The sequence below is a fragment of the Colossoma macropomum genome, unplaced genomic scaffold (genome assembly GCF_904425465.1).
Source record: "Colossoma macropomum unplaced genomic scaffold, Colossoma_macropomum, whole genome shotgun sequence".
NCBI lineage: Eukaryota > Metazoa > Chordata > Actinopteri > Characiformes > Serrasalmidae > Colossoma > Colossoma macropomum.
This window is the reverse complement of record NW_023495781.1, coordinates 123976-147386: the sequence shown is the minus strand read 5'-3', so window position 1 is coordinate 147386 and position 23411 is coordinate 123976. Positions and strand designations below refer to the sequence as shown.

Here is a 23411-nt window from a genome sequence, read left to right as displayed (position 1 = left end):
CATGACATACAGTTTAAGACCAATTACAAAGAAAATGAAAGATCCAGGCACACAAATCAAGGTACTACCACACTTTTCTGAGAATGAGCTTTCAGCATCCTGTGCATGCAGACCAAACATGTTGACACTCAACCACTCCCCCCCAGCTACATTCCCTCCCCCACCAACCGTCCACTGCAGAAATAGTGCATTCATCAGTGTGGGTGTGTGTGGTGTGAAATGATGCACCACAAAAGAGGAAACAGCAAGTGTTCTCACGATTCAGTCCACTACGTCACTGTGTGTGGTTTGTGGTTCTGAAGAAGCTGCTGATAAAGTCTCTAAAAGACAGAAGAGTTCCAGTCTAGCTGATTTAAACACAGCTCCTGTGAGCTGCACAGACATTAGAGTGGGTTAGACTCCAGTGAAGAGCTGCTGAGAGAGCTGTGTACTCAGTGTGGTATACAGGGCTAGTGTAGTGCTGGGTGTGGAGCTGTCAGTGTGCTGTGAACTCAGTGTTGTTTTACTAGTGAGGATGTTGCTGACTTTTTATCTTCTCTTCATTGGGCTTCATGTCTCTGAAGGTGAGTGTGACATTTTATCCTAATCTTCATAACATTATAAATGTTATTTAAAATGTAAAGCTGTACTGTAAAGCTTCAATGTATTATCGTAGATTCTACTTTGGGCACTAACTTGAGTTGAACACTGGTGGGGGAGAGGGGGGTGAATTTGCATCCTAATCTGATGAGACAGTTAACTTGGAAGGACAATGTAGGTACAGGAATCATGTGTTAATGTTATACACTTTTGTAATTATACTGAGTTTATTAGAAGTCACAGTGATGGTGCGTGTCCAGCCCATCCCCCAACTCCACTGTCTGTGGAGAGGAGACTTTACAGTAAACATGCATGAAATGAGCTAGTCTTAGTTTAGTTTAGCTCCCTCGTTATTCTCTATCTTACCCACAAAAGAGACTTTAAAGCTGCCATAGAATGTATTTAGTACACATTTTCAATTGTTCTCTGATGTCTACACAGAAGACATGTGACTTTGTTCAGGGTGAAAAATGCCCAGAAGTGTTTTTACATGTGCATTTCCAACACTACGATTCGACCCTAGAAAGAATCAAGCTGTTTTTTTTTTCCCTTTTATTGTACGCTTATGAATTATTTGATGAGCTCTGCCCCTCTCTTTGGAGTGAAATGCTGATTGAAGCTTGCTCGATATTGTCCAAGGCTTGAAAAGTCTTGCTTAAGTATTGCTGGCTTTGGTGCAAAGCTACAGCAGCCTGAAAAGCTAATGCTTTAGCACAGTGAGCTTAAAATTCCAGCAGCCACCCCAGTAATTCAATTCAATTCCAGTCAATTGTGATTAGTTTCTGTAATTGCCTCACAAAGTGCTTGTAAACTTCTAGAAAAATCAGAGACAGAGCAGTTAATGTGATTGCTTTGTGTTGCTGCTTTCTTTATAATTTGTGCTGAAAATGAATGGCTATCATTAATTTAAGTGTTAGTCACTACTGATGGGAGGCTGTGGCTTGACAGGTGGCTACCACTCCTTCTTCAGGTATGGGTATGATACGTGGCAGGGTGTCTGGTACTATGTTGCACGTCCCTTTCCTATACCGAACCGTAAAAGAAAATCCCTGCAAGTGGACTATTGGTCAATCTTGAGGAGGGTTTGGGATGGTTAAAAACCCAAGACAGGTCAACATGATCTGTTACCACTTCAAAGTGTTGTCCTTCAAAGTACACTCTCCACTTCTCAATGGTCCATTTCACTGCAAGACACTCCTTTTCTAAAGTGGAGTAATTCAGCTCGGCACCTTTCAAAAGCCTGGAAACGTACGTGATTGCATGTTCTTGTCCCTCCACTTCTTGAAGGAGTACCACTGCCAGCCCTTTGTCACTTGCATCAACCTGCACTTGAAAACCCTTCATAAAGTCCGGTGGCAGCAGGATTGGTGAGGAGATCAAGGCCTGCTTGATGTCTTGAAAGGCTCTTTTGCACTCGTCAGTCCACATCCACGTGGCATCTTTCTTTTTCAGAGCGTTCAAGCAGGCTGCTCTGTCGGCAAACCGTGGAATGAAGCGATGGTACCATCCAGCCATCCCCTAGAACCCCTGTACTTCTTTTACAGACCAAGGCTCAGGGAATATTCCCAACCTTCAGGAATATTGTCCACAGGAGGGGGAGGCCAGTTTTGTTGGTCCTCTTGGCTCTCACCAGGTTCTGATATCTCCTCCTCATCATCTGAGCAGATGTATAGCTGGCTCCCGGTGTCAATGATGTCATTCATGGATCTTCAAGTCACAAAATACCAGCAGTCAAGTCTAAAGGGGGTGAGGACCCATCCAGTCCCTGTGACTGTGTACTCACAGCCATCTTTACAGAGAGTTTGGGTTCTTTTGAGAATAGGCAAATGAAAATGAGACAAAAGGTAGGCAGTAGTTTCTATTCTTGAAACTGTGCAGGTCCCCATACGGGCCACCATTATGTAACCGGCTACTTAAAATAGGGTCACACAGAAACGTTAAGAAAATATGGGTACCTACTGGGCTACGGAGGAAGATGTATGTGGGTGGGTCAAAAGGAAATGCAAAAATAATAGAACCAAAACAGGTCCACAAACACACTGTGAAGCCTTCAATGTATTGAGTTCCTGGTGTTTTGGTCAAATGTCCAGCGGAATATGTGGAACAGTAATCCTTACACCAACAGTGGAATTGATGGGTGGCATAAAGTCTCCTCCTAATAATACATTAACTACTGAAAATGAGCAAAACAACAACAATAATGTAGGGTTTAACCAAACAAAGCCTGGAGTTAGCATAGTATGCTAACAGCTTCAATAAACCCAGTTGGAAACCATACATTTCATAATAATTTCATGAACATGGTTCACAGACTGTATAAGGACAAAAAACATTGTACCTACACCAGCATAGAAACACAAGTTTCCCAGTACAGGAGACAAATAGCCCAAGCAGAGAGTACATGTGTTGCAAACAACTCTCTTCTACTTCCTGTTTGCCTGCCTTTTCATTTCCTGAACCTGCCTCAAGGAGTCAGTATAGATTACAGCTCCCCCTGAGGCTGTAGGTGGAAATGCAAGCAATAATATATAACCTATGGTAAGAAAAAAAAAAAAAAAAAAACAAATAAAAAAACAAACATGATCATGTGACCATGATGGTTACAGTAGTGTCATTATTAAGTGAAACTCTTTCTTCTATGAACCCATATTACTTTTAATTAATTAATAGCTGCCAGTGTACATAGAGATCTTTTTCTGTGATATTACATGCATATATGTATGTATGTATATGCTTCAGGTTTGGGATGGTCAGGATGTGGCCTGTGATATGATCAGTGATTTGGCATCAGACGATGTACATGCTTCTACTGCTTCTCTTACTGTACGTGTCTATGACTCTTTAGGTTGCCAGCTATTCAACATTTTGATCAATACACATTCGTGAGATGATAAATTTACATTTTGAAACATTTTCCCACAGCCAAAGTACATTTGGGAAGTAGTCAAAACAAAAATGTGCCCCCCCCCAAAAAAAAACAAACAAAAAAATCTAAAAATATATTTTTCAATCACACCACACTTTCAAACTAACCATATATATATATATATATATATATATATATATATATATATATATATATATATATATATATATATATATATATATTCTTCAAAGTCTGTGAAACCTTTAGAATTTTCCATATTTCTGCATAAAACTTGGTGGCAACAAAGTTTGTGACCCTTTAGCTGGTGTGACTCCCTTGTGCAGCAATAACTGCAGCTAAACATTTCCAGTAACTGTTGATCAGTCTTGCACATCCGCTTAGTGTAATTTTAGCCTATTCTTCCATACAAAACAGCTTCAACTCTGTTATGTTGGTGGGTTTCCTCCCATGAACTGCTGCTTCAGGTCCTTCCACAACATTTCTATAGGATTAAGGGCAGGACTTTGACTTGGCCATTTCAAAACATTAACTTTATTCTTCTTTAACCATTCTTTGGTAGAACAGCTTGTGTGCTTAGGGCCATTGCAAAAGCAACAAAAGAGGCCCAAACCATGATACTACCACCACCGTGTTTCACTGGTGGGATACGTTTTTTTTTATGCTGGAATGCTGTGTTTTCCTTTCTCCAAACATAAAGCTTCACATTTAAACCAAAAAGATCTATTTTGGTCTCATCTGTTCACAAAACATTGTTCCAGTAGCCTTCTGGCTTGTGCATGTGATCTTTAGCAAACCGCATTGTTCTTTTTGGATAGCAGCAGCTTCTCCTTGCAACCCTGCCATGCACACCATTGTTGCTCAGTGTCCTGATGGTGGACTCATGAACATTAACATTAATTGAGCCACTGTGAGACAGGCCTTTAGTTGCTTAGAAGTTATTCTGGGTTCATTTGTGACCTCATGGCCTATGACATGCCTTGCTCTTGTACAGGTATGATCTCACAGAAAGTGAATACACATACATCAGACTCACTGTTGAGTGGGGAGTGTAACACTGGTATTGCATGTCCTCCATTTGTACACAGTCTGTCTGACTGTGGATGGTGGAGTCCAAACTCTTTAGAGATATTTTTGTAATCTTTTCCAGCCTGATGAGCTTAAACAACTCTCCTTCTGAGGTCCTCAGAAATCTACTTTGTTGGTGCCATGATACACTTCAACAAACGTGTTGTAAAGATCAGAATGTGATAGATCCCAGTTCTTTATATACAACCCCATTTCCAAAAAAGTTGGGACGCTGTGAAAAATCTAAATTAAAACAAAATGCAATGATGTGCAGATCATTTAAACCCTATATTTCATTGAAAATGCTTCAAAGACAACATATAAAATGTTGAAACTGAGAAATGTTATCGTTTTTTAAAAAATATATTCCCATTTTGAATTTGAATACAAAAAAGGGGGCAACAAAAGGCTGGTAAAGTTTTGTAATGTGGTGGTTAATTGGCAACAGATCAGTCACATGATTGGATATAAAATGAGCATCGCAGAGAGGTTGAGTCTTTCAGAAGTAAAGATGTTTCCAACAATGACTACTGGAGCAATTCAGTAGAATCATCCATGTACAAATATATTTGAATAGGTTATTTCACATATGCACCTCTGCACCTACAGTATATGGGGGTCCTAGGTGGCTGCTCTTTTTTGCCTATTTCAGAGACCACCCCCACATGTTAGGTTTAATTTTTAATTCATAGCGGATTTGTGTGTAGATATTCATTTTGCTCAACTACTTTCAAAAATAATTAAGCAAAAAACAAAATGCGATGCGCTCTGCTCTCCCCTACTTTGATGTTTTTTTTATTTATTTAGAGGGGGAGTGTTACATTGATGTTTCTTCTTACCTTACTGATTTGTCTTTTTGCAGCCTGCACTCTGGTTAACAGTCGGAATACTAGAGAAGAACTGAGAATCACAGCACATGCAGGAGGGTCAGTACTGCTGCCCTGCTACTGCACTGACCTACACACCAAACCCGGGACATTCACCTGGAAGAAACTAAACCCAAACACGAGAACACTGGAAGAGATATCCTTTGAGAGTGGTCAGTACAGAAACAGAGTTCAGCTGGTTAATGGTCACTCTCCAGGAAATCTCTCTCTACTCATATCACACCTGACTGAAGAGGATACAGCACTGTACAGGTGTGACCTCACAGAAAGTGATTACACATATGTCAGACTCACTGTTAAAGGTAAGACACTGTTTGGGATGTATGTTCATTCTTACTCCTCAATACTAAGTTTAATCTGAACTCTGTACAGGTTTGTTAGGTAAACATAACAAATTTCTGTGCTCATGAGCTTTAATCACATTCTGTGGTGACACTGCATTTTGTTTACTGTATTAACATACATTTGTATGTTTTATGGTAAGTAACTAGAATTTAATTGGTAAATATAGAGTACTTACTAGTGATTTTCTGGTACATACTTTGCACATGAAAATTATCAGGCATGTACAAAAGTTCTTACTTAGAATTCAAATGGTAAATATGTAATATGCCTGCCTAAGTACAGAGTAAATAATGTGAGAAACACCGGGTATAGTTTCGCTTTCAATATGTTTTATTATTATGTGAAAGAGAAATCTAGAGTAAAATAGTGTATGTACTTTTATTCCAGTACAATAATCTGTTCCAACCTTATTAATGTTATTTGTAAGTCCTTTGTAATATGATGGAAACAGGATCGTAAATAAAATTATTATATTGTACATAGTAATTACACATTAACTACATGTTCTCTTATTGTCATCATATTTAGAAATTAGAACCAAACATTCCAACAGGTTCATACTGGAAAGTCCTCTGTAATTTGAAGGAAACTAAACTGTACAATGATGTGTAACAATGTAAATTGTATTTACACAGAAACTATTTGTTGTCTTGACTAAAGAAAACTTAAACTGACCTAAATGAATTACTTACACAAAGAAAACAACAAGCAAAATACACAGAAACTTCAATTTGAGCCTGACTGCCACACACACACACACACACACACACACACACACACACACACACACACACACAGTGTACTCATATATTAATTGAATGCTAATGATATCACTGGGTAACTGTGTAACTCTGTTTGCTGGTATGTTTTTCCTGCATTGACTATCAAACTCTTCTCTCTCTACAGAGGGTCCACCTGAAACTATCACATCTACTGTAGTGGACAATGAACACACCAGACCAACCACTTCAACCACACATTCATCTAAAATGCCTGATGGTACAGAGACTCCCAATAAAAGTAAGATATAACAGCTTTATTATATCTTAATGGGAAGACTTTATCATGTTCCAAAACATTCCGCACAAGAGTTTGATATCTGAATTCATTGTGTGTTATTGCTGTATTCAATCATACTTTTATCTATTTATTTATATGGACACTCACACACACACACACACACACACACACACACACACACACAGAAATACATTAACACTATGTAATTGGCTGTGTATGTTTACTCATTAAATACTAGTTAATTAGCATACCATAAAATAGAGCACTACCAATATTTTGACAATGAATAGTAAATGCTAACAATGTCACTGTGTATCTACAGTAAGCTGTTTGCTGCTGCTCTGTTCCTGCAGTAACTATCAGGCCTTTCTCTCTCTATAAAAGATCCAACTAAAACTACAACATCTACTGCAGAGGTCAGTGTAAATACCAGTCCAACTGCTTCAATGCCTGATGTTAAGCACAGCACAGCGACTCACAGCAGCAGTGAGATGCAACTGCTTTATTATATTTTAGTGTGAAGTCTTTATCATGTTCTATACAATTCTGCACCAGCATGAAGCTTTCTGTGTAGTCAGTTTATTACAGAATTCACTGCTCTGCACATAGAGGAACAGGAGAACCCTTCCTAGGTTTCATATCTGAATTTATTGTTTGTAGTTCAATGTGCTGTATTCCATCATACACTCTTAAAAAATATTGTTCTTCGAGGTTTATTTAGTAAACAACAACAACAACAAAAAGTTAGAACCATGAATACTCAGCCCTTTTGCATGATTAAAGTGTCTTTGCATGGTGAAATGGTTCATAACATAGATGGAGAATGTACTGCAGAGATTCTATATAGAACCTTTTTGGCAAGAGTTCTATATAGCACCCAAAAGGGTTCTTCTACTGTTATGATGTCAAGCTCGTAACAATAGGAGAACCCTTTTTGGTTGTATATAAAACTCATGAGTGTTCATGGTTCTATACAAAACCATTTTCTTCACTAAAGAATATGAAGAACCATCTTTTTAAGAGTGTACTTTTCACTTTCTCTCTCTCTCTCTCTCTCTCTCTCTCTCTCTCTCTCTCTCTCACTCTCTTTCTGTCTCTGTTTTCTCACACACAGGTACAATGTCTCTCACCATGCTTTTCTCAATCATTATTCCTGTTCTTCTTCTCCTGCTGGCAATTGGAGGAGTCATCTACTGGAAATACAGAGGTGCACACGTACACACACACACACACACACACACACACACACACACACACACTCTTTTGAGATGTGCACAGTGTGTCTCACTTTGTATGGTTTCATTCTGCAGGGCAGAGGCGAGGACACATTGGAAGTGGAGAAAAAAGAGGGAAGAGGAGAGACCAGGAGACACAGGTGAGTCCCATCCCATCACATCCCATCACAGTCCATACACACACTTTATTATAGAATATATGGTCTATTTATATGAATATATATGTGCTTTACACCTTCAAACTAGAAACATCACTGTAAGTTACATTAGAAACATAAATACAATATTATAATTATGCTAACTGCAATGCATAATGGCTCTCCAAGGTCTACAGAACCACTTTCTGTTGAACTTAGACAAACTCTAAAGTGACTTAAAGTGATGAGTGTTATTTGTGTGTATATGTGCTTGTGTATATTAATATTTGTGTTCTCTTTGCAGGATCAGGTGACGTACTCTACTGTAGTCCACAGTAACACAACCAGCTCCCCCACAGTGACTGACAGTGGAGATAAGAGTGAATATGCCACCATCAGAGTCAACTAATAACATCCTCCAGCACCACTGAAGGGACCAATCCCATTTCTTATTTTTACCCCTACCCCTTGTTTTAGAGTGTCACCTTGCCCCTTGGAAACTGAGTTACAAGGGGTAGTGGTTGAAATCTTCCTCTACGAAATGGGACCCTCAAATAAAAAGAACGTTACTTCATTAACAGCTACCAGTGCTGCTCTGTAGGCGACCCTTCCAGTCTGCAGTGACAGCAGAGGAGGGTAAAGTTCAGCTCCTCACTGCTTGGCTTTAGTTACATTTAGAGCATCATATGCCTTCAGAAAGCGGGGATGCAACAATTATTTACTATTGCCCACCCCTAATTCTTCAGTAATATGAAGCAGAAGCCAGCTTCTCATTCAAATTTTCCTGTTCTAAGATAATACAATGGTTATCATATCATTTTTAACATAGAAGATGTTCACATTTAACATCTTGCTGTTTTTTTCTCTTTTTTTTCTCAAAAAACTGTTTGGAGGGTCATGTATCCCTAACACTTTGCCCTACTCCTCTATCTCAACAAGAATCGGGACACCCTACCCCTATATGTGAAAGCACAAAACGAAGGGCTAAGGGCTACGTGGTCAGGGCGAGGGGTGAAATGGGTTTGGCTCAAGAATTATATTTATTTAATGTCTTTTCTTTTGCTTTTCTTTTTGATTAAGGTTTACAATCTTTGACTCAAAGTGAAAATAAAATTTGCTTACAAATAAACAATATCTTTGCAACAAAAAAACTTCAGCTTAAAAATTTACTGATCCATGTTTTTTATGTTCAATATTTTTGACAATTATCATAAAAAATGTTTCATAGTATTAATAAGTGAAAAATTAAATATAAAAATAACAAACACAAACAAACTCATTCTAATCTAAAGTGCAGTGTTCTATCATAGTTTAAAGCAAGATCTAGACTGCAGAGCAAATCCTTACAGTGTAATTCAGTATGAGAGGATGGTTAATTTTCTTCTATTTATTTCCATAATACAAATAATGGTTCTTCAAGGGTTTTTCAGTAAGGAAAAATGGTTCTGTATAGAACCATGAACATTCAAAGAACCATTTTCATGATTATATGGTACTTTGCATTCTGAAAGAGTTCTTCAGATTGATGGAGAACATGGAGAACATGCAAATGGTCCTGTATAGAATCTTTTTGACAAGGGTTCTATATAACACCAAAAAGTGTTGCCTGTAACAAGCCTGACATCATAACAAAAGAAGAACCCTTTTTGGTGCTATATAGAATGCAATTCAAAAGGTTTCCATATAGAACCATACATAGCACATTCTCCATCAGTCTGTAGAACCATTTAACAATGTAAAAGAACCCTTTAATCAAGCAAAGGTTATTTGAGTGTTCATGGTTCTATATAGAACTGTTTTTCTTACTAAAGGACCCTGGAAGAACCATCATTTTTGGGAGTGTAGTCCACCTTCCATCATTATAGAAACATGAAATAGTTTGTACTACAAATAGTTACAACATCTGAAGTAAATTCACATCAGTCTTACACTACCATGTGATCACATCTCACAATCATTAATGTTCCAGAGAGAAGAACTAGAGATATCATATAACATCACAACATTTTTGTTCACATGGCTACAAACATCGAAGATCATAGTCTACCTGTACATGGTTTGGAGAAATATTGAGACTAAAATGAAGGAAAAGCTTAGAACTGCAGAGAAATAGCTTCATATGGAAAGCATGATATATCACAACATTGTGTTTGATTTATTTAAGTGAGGGTGATCTGTGGTCTGGCCTGCATAGTTTTATCAATAGGGATAAGTCTTAAAGCCAAGGCCTACTTTAGAAGCATAGGAGCAGATTTACAAACGTTTAAATCTGACATGACTGCTGTACAGCATATAAATATAAAATAGGGAAAAAATAAAATATATCTACAGTCAGAAACAGTTGAGGAATTATCAGGGCTATCTCTTTCACCCCCATCACCCCATGACCACTGCAGACATGGTAGCTTGGTCAGTGTGTGTTTGTGTGTGTGTGTGTGTGTGAGTGTGTGTGTGTGTGTGTGTGTGTGTGTGTGTGTGTGTGTGTCTGCTGTGAAAAGCTGCACCACAAAATAAGAAACTAACTGATCTCACAACTCAGGGCGCCATGTTACCATGTGTGGTTTTGCAGTTCTTACGAAACTGATGATGAAATCTTTAAAGGACAGAAGAGTTCTAGAAAAAGGAGATTGTCACACAGCCCCTGTGTGCTGCACAGACATTAGAGTGCACACGAGGAAGCGTCCATAATTGAGATCCAGCCCCTTTTTGTGTTAAAATTGCTAATGCTTTTTTTTTTAAGAGCTTGAAATGCTTAATATGAAAACTTTGGTTTCATCCATAATTTGAACTGCTTTAAATCACCAGTTTCATTGCACAGTACTGCTACCATTCATTTTGCTTTTTGCTGTCAGTTTAGAACATACAACAGTGCTAGTCCTGTCCAACTTCAGAACACCCAAGGCATGTCTCAAAGTGAAGGCTGCAGTCAAAGTAGAAGGGGCCTTGCTGGCACTCCTCCTTATTGCTCATTCACGTACATTTGAGGCAGCTTGAATAGGCTGTTCTGATTTATCATGGCTTACTTAGGCAGTGTAACACGTTTAAATCAATTTATTTTAAAATACTGAAAAAACCTTACATGAACTTTTCCAGAAATCCCCTTTTGAAACACCCTTGCCAAAGTCTGTGCATGCCACATCTGACTCACTGTTAGAGGTCATGAGGGGTGACAGACCAGTGCAACGTACGGGATATGCATAATACACATCAATGACTCATCAGTTAATATATGCATTTAAAATACTTGAATATCTTCTTCTCCGCCATGATGGTCAGGCAGCTGTAAATAAACTGATTTGTCCTCTGAGGTACCCCAAGGAATTTTAGTTAAAATTCTATATTGATGCAGTCTTTAACATTGTAAGTGTGCAAAGAAGTTGCTTTTGAGTGTCCCTTCAAACACTAAAATGAGAAATGGGGCACCCTACAACATTGTGGGAACGCACACATGACCACAAATGTACCACCTGGACAGAGGAGATCAAATATATCTGAGAGTGTTGATATCATCAGCTTGTGTATTGTTGATTAACATGCGTTAGATCTACATATCTAATGTGTCGAGATCCTGGTTGTTTCTAATTATAAAGGTATGGACCAAATCACAAAAATCTCACTTTGAACCAACCATGACTGGGTTATGCCAAAGGCATAAAGATATTTGGCAACACTTCATAATAACTTTGTTTAATAAACACTTAACTAATCATTAATAGTTGTGAACAAATAATTATTTAATCAGAATTTGAAAATGGACAAATGTGTATAAATAACAATTACTGTTAACTCTTACTCAGTACTGGGTAGTTGTAAAGTTTTGCTATTTTTCATATGGTGCATTTCCCAGTGTTACTATATTTTAATTATGTCTTATTCTGAATTGTGTATTGCAGTGTGTGGTCCACCAACACTGCACCGTTCTCAGTTTTACTTCTCTAAAACACCTTGCTCTTTTTCACACACTTCCTCATTTCTCTTGTGACCACAGATTGAGGGACGATAGTTCTTGGAAAAGAGAAAGAAAGAAATGTGAAGTAATTGGTGCGGTACAAAATCCTTTTCTGTTGCAACACTGGCTTTTCAAATGAAGTGATCTCCCCACAAACTCTACATATGCGGTTGTAGCTCCTGGAGATACTCAAAACAAATCACTTTTATGAACCCTAGAAACAATGTATGTGGTCCAGCACAATGTAAGCTCAGAAAAGAGTTTAAGAGGGACATGTTTAACTTTACTGTGGTTAACTGATTCATTTGTCTCTCATGTTCCCTCTTTCATTTTTAGCAGACACTTAACCATCCCTACCCCCATCCCATGTCCACTGCAAACACAGTACCATGGTCAGTATGGTTGTGTGTAGTGTGAAATCATGCACCACAAAAGACGATGCAGTAAGAGATCTCTTGACTCAGAGGAAACCATGTGACTTTGTGGTTCTGAGAGTGTTACAAAGCTGATGACAAAAACTTTAAAAGATGAAAGATTTCTTGTAAAGTACAGGTTGCCTCCCAGCTCCTGTGAACTGCACGGACATTAGAGTGAAGAGCTGCTGAGAGAGCTGTGTACTCAGTGTGGTATACAGGGCTAGTGTAGTGCTGGGTGTGGAGCTGTCAGTGTGCTGTGAACTCAGTGTTGTTTTACTAGTGAGAATGTTGCTGACTTTTTATCTTCTCTTCATTGGGCTTCATGTCTCTGAAGGTGAGTGTGACATTTTCTCTTAATGTTCATAACATTGCGTTTGTGTATGTATCCTATCCTAATATCTATGTGTCAAATATAAGTTAGTTAAAGACACATACTTACTGTGTACTTAAGTGATTCAGGTCAGTTTAAGGACAGATATGCCTGCCTCTCTCTCTCTCTCTCTCTCTCTCTCTCTCTCTCTCTCTCTCTCTCTCTTTTTGAACCAATGTGAACTTACTCAATATTTGGGCTTATTTTCAGCATTTAAAAATCATTGCATACATGAATACATTTAGTATTTTTTCTCAAGACACTCAAAACTGCATGCTAAAACTTTCAGTATTTATCAGCCAATTCATCACAGCAGGCAGATAAATGTTAACAGACTAGGAATGAACATGCTTTTCTATTACTTTTTTTGTTTTCCGGCTTATATATATATATACTGTCACACTTAAATGTTTCAGATCACCAAACAAATTTAAATATTAGACAAAGATAACACAAGTAAACACAAAATGCAATTTATAAATGAAGGTCTTTATTATTAAGGGAAAAAGAAAGGGCCTGATTACTGCCACACCTGTTCTCAATCAAGAAATCACTTAAATAGGACCTGCCTGACAAAGTAAAGTAGACCAAAATATCCTCAAAAGCCAGACATCATGCTGCGATCCAAAGAAATTCAGGAAAAAATGAGAAACAAAGTAATTGAGATCTATCAGCCTGAGAAAGGTTATAAAGCCATTTCTAAAGCTTTGGGACTCCAGTGAACCACAGTGAGAGCCATTATCCACAAATGGTGAAAACATGGAACAGTGGTGAAGCTTCCCAGGAGTGGCCGGCCGACCAAAATTACCCCAAGAGCACAGCGACGACACATCCAAGAGGTCACAAAAGACCCCACAACAACATCCAAAGAACTGCAGGCCTTACGTGCCTCAGTTAAGGTCGGTGTTCATGACTCCACCATAAGAAAGAGACTGGGCAAAAATGGCCTGCATGGCCAAGTTCCAAGACGAAAACCACTGCTGAGCAAAAAGAACATAAAGGCTCGTCTCAGTTTTGCCAGAAAACATCTTGATGAACCCCAAGACTTTTGGGAAAATACTCTGTGGACTGACGAGATAAAAGTTGAACTTTTTGGAAGGTGTATGTCCCGTTACATCTGGCGTAGAAGTAATGCAGCATTTCAGAAAAGGAACATCATACAAACAGTAAAACATGGTGGTGGTAGTGTGACGGTCTGGGGCTGTTTTGCTGCTTTAGGACCTGGAAGACTTGCTGTAGTAAATGGAACCATGAACTCTGCTGTCTACCAAAAAATCCTGAAGGAGAATGTCCAGCCATCTGTCCGTGACCTCAAGCTGAAGCGCACTTGGGTTCTGCAGCAGGACAATGATCCAAAACACACCAGCAAGTCCACCTCTGAATGGCTTAAGAAAAACAAAATTAAGACTTTGGAGTGGCCTAGTCAAAGTCCTGACCTGAATCCGATTGAGATGCTGTGGCTTGACCTTAAAAAGGCGGTTCATGCTTGGAAACCCTCCAATGCGGCTGAATTACAACATTTCTGCAAAGATGAGTGGCCAAAATTCCTCCACAGCGCTGTAAAAGACTCATTGCCAGTTATCGCAATCGCTTGATTGCCGTTGTTGCTGCTAAGGGTGGCCCAACCAGTTATTAGGTTTAAGGGGCAATCACTTTTTCACTTTTTCTTTATTTATAAACTGCATTTTGTGTTTACTTGTGTTATCTTTGTCTAAAGTGTGATCTCAAACATTTAAGTGTGACAAACATGCAAAAGAATAAGAAATCAGGAAGGAGGCAAACACTTTTTCACACCACTGTGTATTTATATATATATATATATATATATATGTATAGTTATTGCCTTGCTATTAGGAAAATTTCATCTTCTTCTATATATAGTCAATGGAACCAGGTTTTTCCAAATCATTTTAGGTCTTCTCCTACTCCATTCATCATTAAATTTACATACAATGGAACAGGAATTTTAAATTGCCAAAAACTGAAAAACATCAAAAATGGAGATATAAGGTTTTTTTTTCCGACAACAGCGATAGATATATCATAGTAGTAACTCTGTGCTGGACAATTTGTTTGGGGCTAGCATGAAAATATTAAATACTGGCCTTTTAAAAGGTTAATTTATTGTTAGTTAACTGGAAACTAAGTAGAAGATTTTTTTTTGTTTTCATTTCTTTCATTGTGTCCAGTTTGGCAGCCAAACAGATCTTCATTTGGAGTTGGTTTTTAATATGCATGACACAATTTATATATCAATACTGATTGGCTCCTGCCTTGAACAGCAGTGAAAATACCACAGCGTTAAAAACTCATCTGTGCACTAATCTTTCTTTCTGATATTAAAGTTATAGTGAGACCTTATTATCATTTCTGCTCTATCTCATCTGTTTAATCAACATAGAGAGTGAAGAGATTACTGTTAAGAAACAAGGCAGTGAGGGGGCGTTTACAATGTGCATAGTCATAAATGTTCTTCACATTGTTACTGAGTGTTCAGGTTGATGGATGCAGTTTTAGTGGTTTCTTAGCCAAAAATAAAACAGAAGAACATTTAATAGTCTAGTATTATATGCATATGATTTTCTATTTTATGATTCAATTCTTGACTTTGGGAGAGCTTTGAGCTTCATTAAGTTATTTCCTGAATTCATTTATTCAAAAAAGTATTATCTGTGATATGAGATAAAGAGAGTGTGAACTTTATCTTACTGATATGTGTTTCTGCAGGCTGCACATTTTGTTATGTTTTTGTTTGCAAATTACCACATATCATACCTAAAAAAAACAATTTTGATTTTCATTTTTTCAGTGTTTTGCTTAGCCTTGTCTTTCTGATGTGTGTTTCTACAGGCTGCACTCTGATCAACAATAAAAAAACACTGACTGTCACAGCTCATACAGGAGGGTCAGTACTGCTGCCCTGTTACTGCACTGACCAACACACCAAACCTGAGACATTCACCTGGGAGAAACGTAACAGATTCAAAAACAGATGGGAAGAGCTATACAGTGAGAGTGGTCAGTACAGAAACAGAGTTCAGCTGGTTAACGGTCACTCTCCAGGAAATCTCTCTCTACTCATATCACACCTGACTGAAGAGGATGGAGGAGAGTACAGGTGTTATGTTACAGAGAGTGAACACACATACGTCAGACTGACTTTTAAAGGTGAAATACTGTTGAGATCTCTATTCTTTCTCCCATCTCAATACTAAGTTTAAACTGTACTAACTCTCTACAGGTTTGTATGATACATATTTCAAATCTCTGCTCTACAGCTTTGATCACATTCTGTATCAGATTTATCAGAGAACATTGTATTGACATATTTTTTAGATAATTCATTATAATTTATATTAATTTATATGAATGTTATTAAAGCGATACTCACAATGAAAAGTGTTACAATCACTACATTTAGTACTGCAAAAAGCTGAATATGTTATTGTAGCAAATTTATACTGGAATAAAAGCTCTTTGTCTTTACAAATGTTTCCACATGTATAAAATAAGTTACATCAATTTAATTCTTTCCTAAAGTGAGTGAACGGAAAGAAAAACAATGTGTTGGTGTTACAAAATAATTCAATTCAGACCAACATTTCAGGCCTAATTAAGCCTTTTTTACATACTGCATGCTGGGTATTGTAGTGAGAGAACAATAATGAATGTAGACATGAATATGATATACATTTCTTATAAAAGTGATGAGGCTTAGGAATATTATGTTCCACTACACAATATAATGTAATGGGAAAGAATACCCGTTTAGTGTTTCTGTGTATGGACAGTGAGCTACATGCTTCTATAATGACCATAAAACCCTTCTCTCTCTACAGAAGACCCAAATAAAACTACAAAATCTAGTGTAGAGTTGAGTGGACTAACCAATCCAAGCATTCTAGGCACAGCATCCACTCCAGTGACCAATGGTAAACACAGCAGTATCACACCAGCAGCAACAAGTTATTACAGCTTTGGTACATTTTAGTTAAGAGTCTTTAACATGTTCTCCAGACTGTAACACTTCTCGTTTCAGTCCCTCCACAGTCTCTGCCCTTCATCCCCTTTGCCTTGGTCACTGTGATCTTCCTCCACATTATAGTAGCTGTGGTTTATCACACCAAGAGAAACAAAGGTACAAACTACACAATCAAGCTGTATTAATTATACTAATTGTCTTCTATGTGTGATTTAATATTTTTTGGAAATATTTCCAACAGATCCTGTCAGAGTTCATTACAGCACTGCTGAGTGGTCAGTCTGGAGTAGTGCAACATTGCTCTGCAATGTTGGTGTGATTCTGTGTTTGGCAGCCAAAATACATTATCTTAAATATTTATTTGGCATGACTTTTCAATGAGACTAGCTTTATAAAGGATTTATGAAAGGTTTAAAATTAGTAGAGTACTGGATGTCAATAAGATCACAAAAACCTTAAAAATTATTAATAAGCAGCTATGAAACTTGAATAAAAAGAGTGACCTGTTGCTTAATGAACAGTGAGCCAACTGTCATCTATACTGTTAAAACTCAGGTGTTACTTCTTACTGGTCTTATTTTGGCTCCTCCACCAGTCAGCATTAAAACTCTCAGCTGTATATATACATCAGATATTACAGTTCACTGCTTAATATTTATTCATGTGCTATAACTGCTTATTAAATACTTCTTTTTTTTATTCATCTTTAATATTGTAGCGAAACACTGGCTGAAACTCTACTTCAAGCAGAGTGTTTACCCAAAAGTTAAGGGCCTTTTGGCTCCAGCAAGTCTGGGAGTGAGGCGTAAAGCTGTTGGCTTAATACCCCAACCCCAGACTCAGTCAGATTTATGGCTGAATCAAGAGGCTGCACCCCTCTCCCTCGACCTAGGGGGCAACAGGACCCTTCACTGGAATGCAGCTGCATGGCTCTCCAAAATCCTGTGGACAACTTTTTATCTTAAGTAACAGAAAGTACATTTCTAAGGTGTTTGTCCCCTCCAAACTACAACCATTCGTTAGAACTCTTTTTAACTAAACTAGACATACCAAAACGGAATTTGTACGACTTTGGATGGCAAAATTCCAACTTTCTAAATTCCCTAGGGATCTCAAGCATGGACCCACAGCACCCCCAAGTGGTGAAACCGCAAATTACCACATCACCACTGTAAGGACATGTGCTCATAAAAAAGCAAGAAAACCTCATGCTTTGTCTGCTTGATTCTGCTTGATGATTCGTGCTTTGTCTCCTTGATTATCGACGTTTCTATGATCTGTAAGTAATACTACTTGTGGTATTAATCTTGTTGTTGGGTAGTACCTAAATATTACCTGTATCTTTTTCTATCGTTAAGTGCTAGAAATACGTAGAGTATAACTTTGATAACAGTCAGACCCAACCATTTAATTGCTATGAGTTTAGACCATTGACCAAGATGTATCCTGAATGTGGTTTTCTTTTCTTTCTTCCTTTGTTCCTTTCCTTTTATTGTTGATTATATTTTTTTCATGCATTGGGTCATGTTCAGAGTTGATAGGCAAGTAGTACCTGTGTTCTTTGACATGTATTGTGTATCAGGTAACAAGGGTTAAACTCTCTCTTAGAAACATGCCTGAATATCTAAATTGTTCATTCCTTGATTTTGAAAGTTAAACCAATTGGATGATATAGAAATGTTCTTTTTCTTTGTTTAAACTAGCTGAAACAAAGGCGGCAGTGATTCTGGGGAAGGCGTTCCTCAAATTATGCACAACCAATCAGAGAGGGAAACAAGCTAGTCAACCTATCAGCACTCTGGCACTACCTCCAAAGGGTAGGGCCTCCAGCCGAGCAAAACCAGAGTGCACCGCAAATTTGGGAGAGTTCCTGCGTTCGCAACAAGTTTCTAAGTTTGTGCCGGCCTAGGTCAGAAAGACAGGTCAGAAGTATTAGAACGCTAAATTTTCAGATCTGAAACATTTGTTTGTTTTGTAACTTGCCTGTCCGTCTACACACCTTACGTTTAAACCACCCTCAGAGAAGGAAGGTGGATATTTCTTGTCTGGCCCGGGAGAATATACCCATAACTTTCGATTCTGCTAAAGAGAGGTAGTTAGTTAAATTAGTATCACCAGCCTCAGAACCATGATTGCAACCTGAACCTCGCCAGCGGAGTGGGAGCAGTTCTGACGCCACGGAGACCCAGCATCGCACCCAGAGCCACGCACTGATCTGTGAACAGATCGACCCTCGAAAGGCCGCCCAAGCTCCACCGTCAGACGGCCACGAGACGCCTCCGCCCAATCACTAACGGGAAGGCACGTGCCCGCACGGAGATGCAGCATCCACGGCCAGCTAGGAGAGGATCCACCGCGTGAGCTCCAGCCTTCGATCGAGTCTGTCCTGAGACGACCCGCCTGAAGTCAGCCCCCGACTCCCACGTAAGCTGGAACCATCAATTTGCAGTCAGGGTCCTGACGCCAATTTATTTAATAAGAGAACTTTTATAGGCACATCCAGCCATATAGTTCTTCCCGTCCAGGCTTAGGTTAATTCTCTAGAGGCTCTCCCAAGCGACTCCCCAAACCACACTGCCTCATACCATTTAGCCGTGAATCACTCTAACTTACTCGAGCTAATTTGTCTTTCATTACTATCACTTTGTTTTGTTTTGTTTTGTTTTCTGGTTTTATTTTCTATTGTTTATCATTGAGTGTAGTCCAAAAGTAGTTTGATATTTAGCCAATAAATTCCCTTTTCTAAAGCATCCTTGGTGCGAGCGTTTCTCTCTCTTGCCCTGGTCTGTAGACTTCAAATAAATCCGGGTTACCTCACACCCATCACATAAGGTTCCAGCAATAATAATATTAAAAATTGCAAAACCCGTTACAATATGAAGAACTGTCAAGCGCAAGTTAAATGTCATCATGTTGTCACTGTACAGCTTTAAATGTTGTAAGTAATACAGTTGCTATATTTTATTTAACAAACAACAATCAAGCTAAAAAAAAACAAAACTCTTGGTCAAATGAGGGTGATATTACTTTGTCAATTTTTTTTAAATTATCAAGGTTTTTGGTACACTGTGAAAAGTGAAACAGGTCAGAAGCTAAATTGATGTGTCTTGAGATTAAGATTGAATAAAACATGTTTTGTTCGAATAAATCATTTCTTTATTTGCTTTTTTCAATCAAAGTATTGAGTTTAATAAAACTAGCATTGTATCTCCCACGTGCTTCTGTGCTGAGGCCATCCTATGTTTCTATGGTCACTTTGTCCTTCTAATAGACCAGTCTCGTCGTAATGTAACCTTGATTTATGTTTTTACCATTTCATTGTGCCTTATATTCAGGTCAGCACTCAATTCTCATTAGCATTTTTGGATGAATTTGTGAGTGAACTACTCACCTATAATTCATGATTATGTTAGAATGTTTATTGTGTAATAAACACAAATAATTTAAGTTGCACTATTAGGTGGTTTCTGCTTTGTTCTGGGGAGTGTTTATTTGTTCATCTTCCTCTCCTTTTGCTCAGAGTCATACTCACCACATTGGATCTTAAACGCACATTGGTATTTGACAACCTGCAGTCATATTCATTTTCCTCTGCCAGACAGTGTTTAAAGGCAAACAAATGTACATCTAATGGAATGATGGACTGCATTATCTGAACACCTATTCTCATGAGAAGTGAAAAAGTAAGAGACTCTTCTGTCCCTCTGACATCTGGAATGTCCCAAAGCTGCTGGTCACTGTCCAAGGTGCTGAAAATCCTTCCTAAATGCAAGATCAGGACTATGCTAATGGAGGATGATAGTAGAGCTTTCAGAGTTCACACGACTGTAGAGAGAAAATAAGCAGCTCCTGTATCCTTTCACCAACACAGACTGTTGTAGAGATCACTAGTGGCAGAAAACACATCTGTGTTCATACCTTAAAGCCTGTTCCAGAAGGTGCCCTCAGCCCTGTAGAATGTAGAGAAATAGGGTTCTCATTGCCTCTCTGCATGAACTGTACATGCCTGTATGCTTCAACTCCAGGTGGACATCTTTAGAACACTGCCATTAGTAAGCTTTCAGCACCCTAAAAATCATAATATGCACATAATATAGTATTATTACACTATTCAAGATGGCGGCGCCCTGCATGGCAGCAGCTAATCTGGCTCCCATTAGTGATGTGCGTTTTAAGTTAAATGTACTCTCTATTCTGACACAGTCGAATGCGAGATTAGTCTATAGTCACAGTTCTCTGCTCGGACTTTGTGCATCCGACTCATCCAGCAACTTTCCTGGGGATTTACTAGCTTTTGAACCCAAAATACTCCATGAACTGGGGATTCTACACCAGCAAAATCCAGAGGCCTAAACAGCTGAAATCTCACCTACCATCACCAACCGCCGCAGGAAGCAATGAAAGCGGTGTGAGAGACCACGCAAACGCGGCACTTGAGTGGTTATTAGCGCTAGGCTAAAAGCTAACCCCCACAGACCTGCGCTTCCATCGATTCTGCTGTCAAACAACCACTGGAATGGGCTATTTAAGACTGGATTTAACCACCCAACACAAGATGAGAGACTGTTGTGCCCTTATCTTTACTGAGACATGGCTTAATTCCAGTATTCCCGATAGCACCATTAGGGTAGGGGAGAAAACACACTAGATCCAATTTACACAAACATTAAACAGGCATTCAGGGCAGCCCTATCACACCATTGCCAAAGAAGTCACCAGCATCAACACTCAATGACTACCACCCTAAAGCGCTCACTCCCATCATGATGAAGTGCTTTGGAAAGCTGTTCAGAAATCACATAACATCCAGACTCCTGACAACACTCGACCCACCCCAGTTATGTGCAAATGCTCCCCATTGATTTCAGCTCTGCCTTCAATACAGTCATCCCCGTGCACTTGGTAAGAAAACTCCTTATGCATCAACACCCCACTGTACAACTGGTTACTGGACTTCCTCACAGACAGACCTCAGAAAGTGTGAGTTGGAATAAACACCTCTAAAACCATCATCGGGAACACTGGAGTTCCTCAGGGCTGTGTGCTGAGCCCTCTGTCGTTCACCCTGATGACTCATTACTGTTGTGCCAAGTATAACTCAAACCACATTATTAAATTTACAGATGATACAACAGTTGTGGGCCTTATCAGCAATAACAACGACTCAGCCTACAGAGAGGAAGTGAACCAAATTGTCATCTGGTGTGACAATAACAACCTGAATCTCAACAAGACAAATGAAATGACTGTCGACTTCAGGAGGAAGCACATGGTACATACCTCACTTACAATCCATCGTAACGCTGTGGAGTCAGTGAGAAGCACTATGTTTTTGGAACTGCACATCATGGACGACCTGACATGGTGGATGATGGATGAGAAGAGCAAACCTCCCCCCTTCTATCCTCACATGTTTCTACAGAGGCACCATAGTTCTCATCCTGACCAGCAGCCTCCCAGTGTGGTATGGCAGCTGCATCGCTGCAGACCAGGAGTCCCTCCAGAGAGTGGTGAGGATGGCAGAGAGAATCATCAGAACCCCACTTCCATCCACACAAGATCCCTACCAGTCATGCTGCCTCAGCAGAGCCACCAAGATAGTCAGAGACCCCACCCACCCTGCCCATGGACTGTTCAGCCTTCTGCCCTCTGGCAAACACTACCACAGCATGTGGTGCAAGACCGCCAGATTCAGCAGGAGCTTCTTCCCACAGGCCATTAAACGACTCAACTCTCTTTAACAATACACAACATGCTTTTCCTCTGAACTTTATCTTCTATATAAAAATGCATTTTTTGTGTAATATTTTCTATGTTCACATCACTTTATTACTATTTACCAGTGTCAAGTTTACATTTCCTGCTACACTGTGCGAAGAAGAGCAAACCTCCCCCCTTCTATCCTCACATGTTTCTACAGAGGCACCATAGTTCTCATCTTGACCAGCAGCCTCCCAGTGTGGTATGGCAGCTGCATCGCTGCAATATTTTTTCTATACAATAATTTCTTTTATATGTGTATATATTTTTTCTCCTTTTACATATGGCTTTATGTCTGTCTATGCTGTCTAGTATGTCTATGTGCAGGTGCCTTTATGTTATTGATGTATATTTTGCACATCGGAGTATGAGAAATGCAATCTTGTTCAGCTGTGCACTCTTTGTTTTATAGTATGAATGACAATAAAGTTCACTTTGACTTTGACTTTGACTAGTAGTGAGGTTGCTAGTGCATTCACACCACGTTCAACCTCTCCCTCTAACCCCCTCTGTCGCACCCTGTGTTAAATAAAACTGTTCAGAACCCGATACGAGGTTATTAAAGAGCTACAATACTATATTGTTACATGTGAGCTAAAGCTACTGCGCATCAATTTGATGTCACTAAGCTACACGAAACTAAGGTGGGCTATGGCGGTGCTCTGACGAGATGTGCTGTCATCGAAATATTTTGATAGGCTAAAACTCCTTATCAAAAATACTACCTGTGTTAAAACTATGAGGCTGAAGTCAGCTTCTCTTTCGCCGGCTGCTTGTTC

The 23411-nt window shown here is 38.9% G+C and overlaps 1 protein-coding gene across 1 annotated transcript; it reads left to right on the top strand.

The window, feature by feature from the left end:
* Positions 1–358: 358 nt before the first annotated feature.
* On the top strand, positions 359–22594 carry LOC118803020 (cell surface A33 antigen-like). The gene is made up of 5 exons (XM_036563517.1): positions 359–563; positions 5394–5720; positions 15741–16058; positions 16930–17028; positions 21996–22594. Exons 1-5 carry the CDS (start codon positions 515–517, stop codon positions 22592–22594), a joined length of 1392 nt encoding a protein of 463 aa, XP_036419410.1. The 5' UTR covers positions 359–514.
* The last annotated feature ends 817 nt before the right edge of the window (positions 22595–23411 follow it).

What these genes read in the sequence shown, in the direction of transcription:
- LOC118803020 (XM_036563517.1), top strand. Translation starts at nt 515, where the DNA reads ATGTTGCTGACTTTTTATCTTCTCTTCATTGGGCTTCATGTCTCTGAA. An exon ending in CGTCAGACTGACTTTTAAAG is followed by an intron (nt 16,059 to 16,929) that starts GTGAAATACTGT and finishes TTCTCGTTTCAG; the next exon opens with TCCCTCCACAGTCTCTGCCC. An exon ending in TCACACCAAGAGAAACAAAG is followed by an intron (nt 17,029 to 21,995) that starts GTACAAACTACA and finishes TTAAATTTACAG; the next exon opens with ATGATACAACAGTTGTGGGC.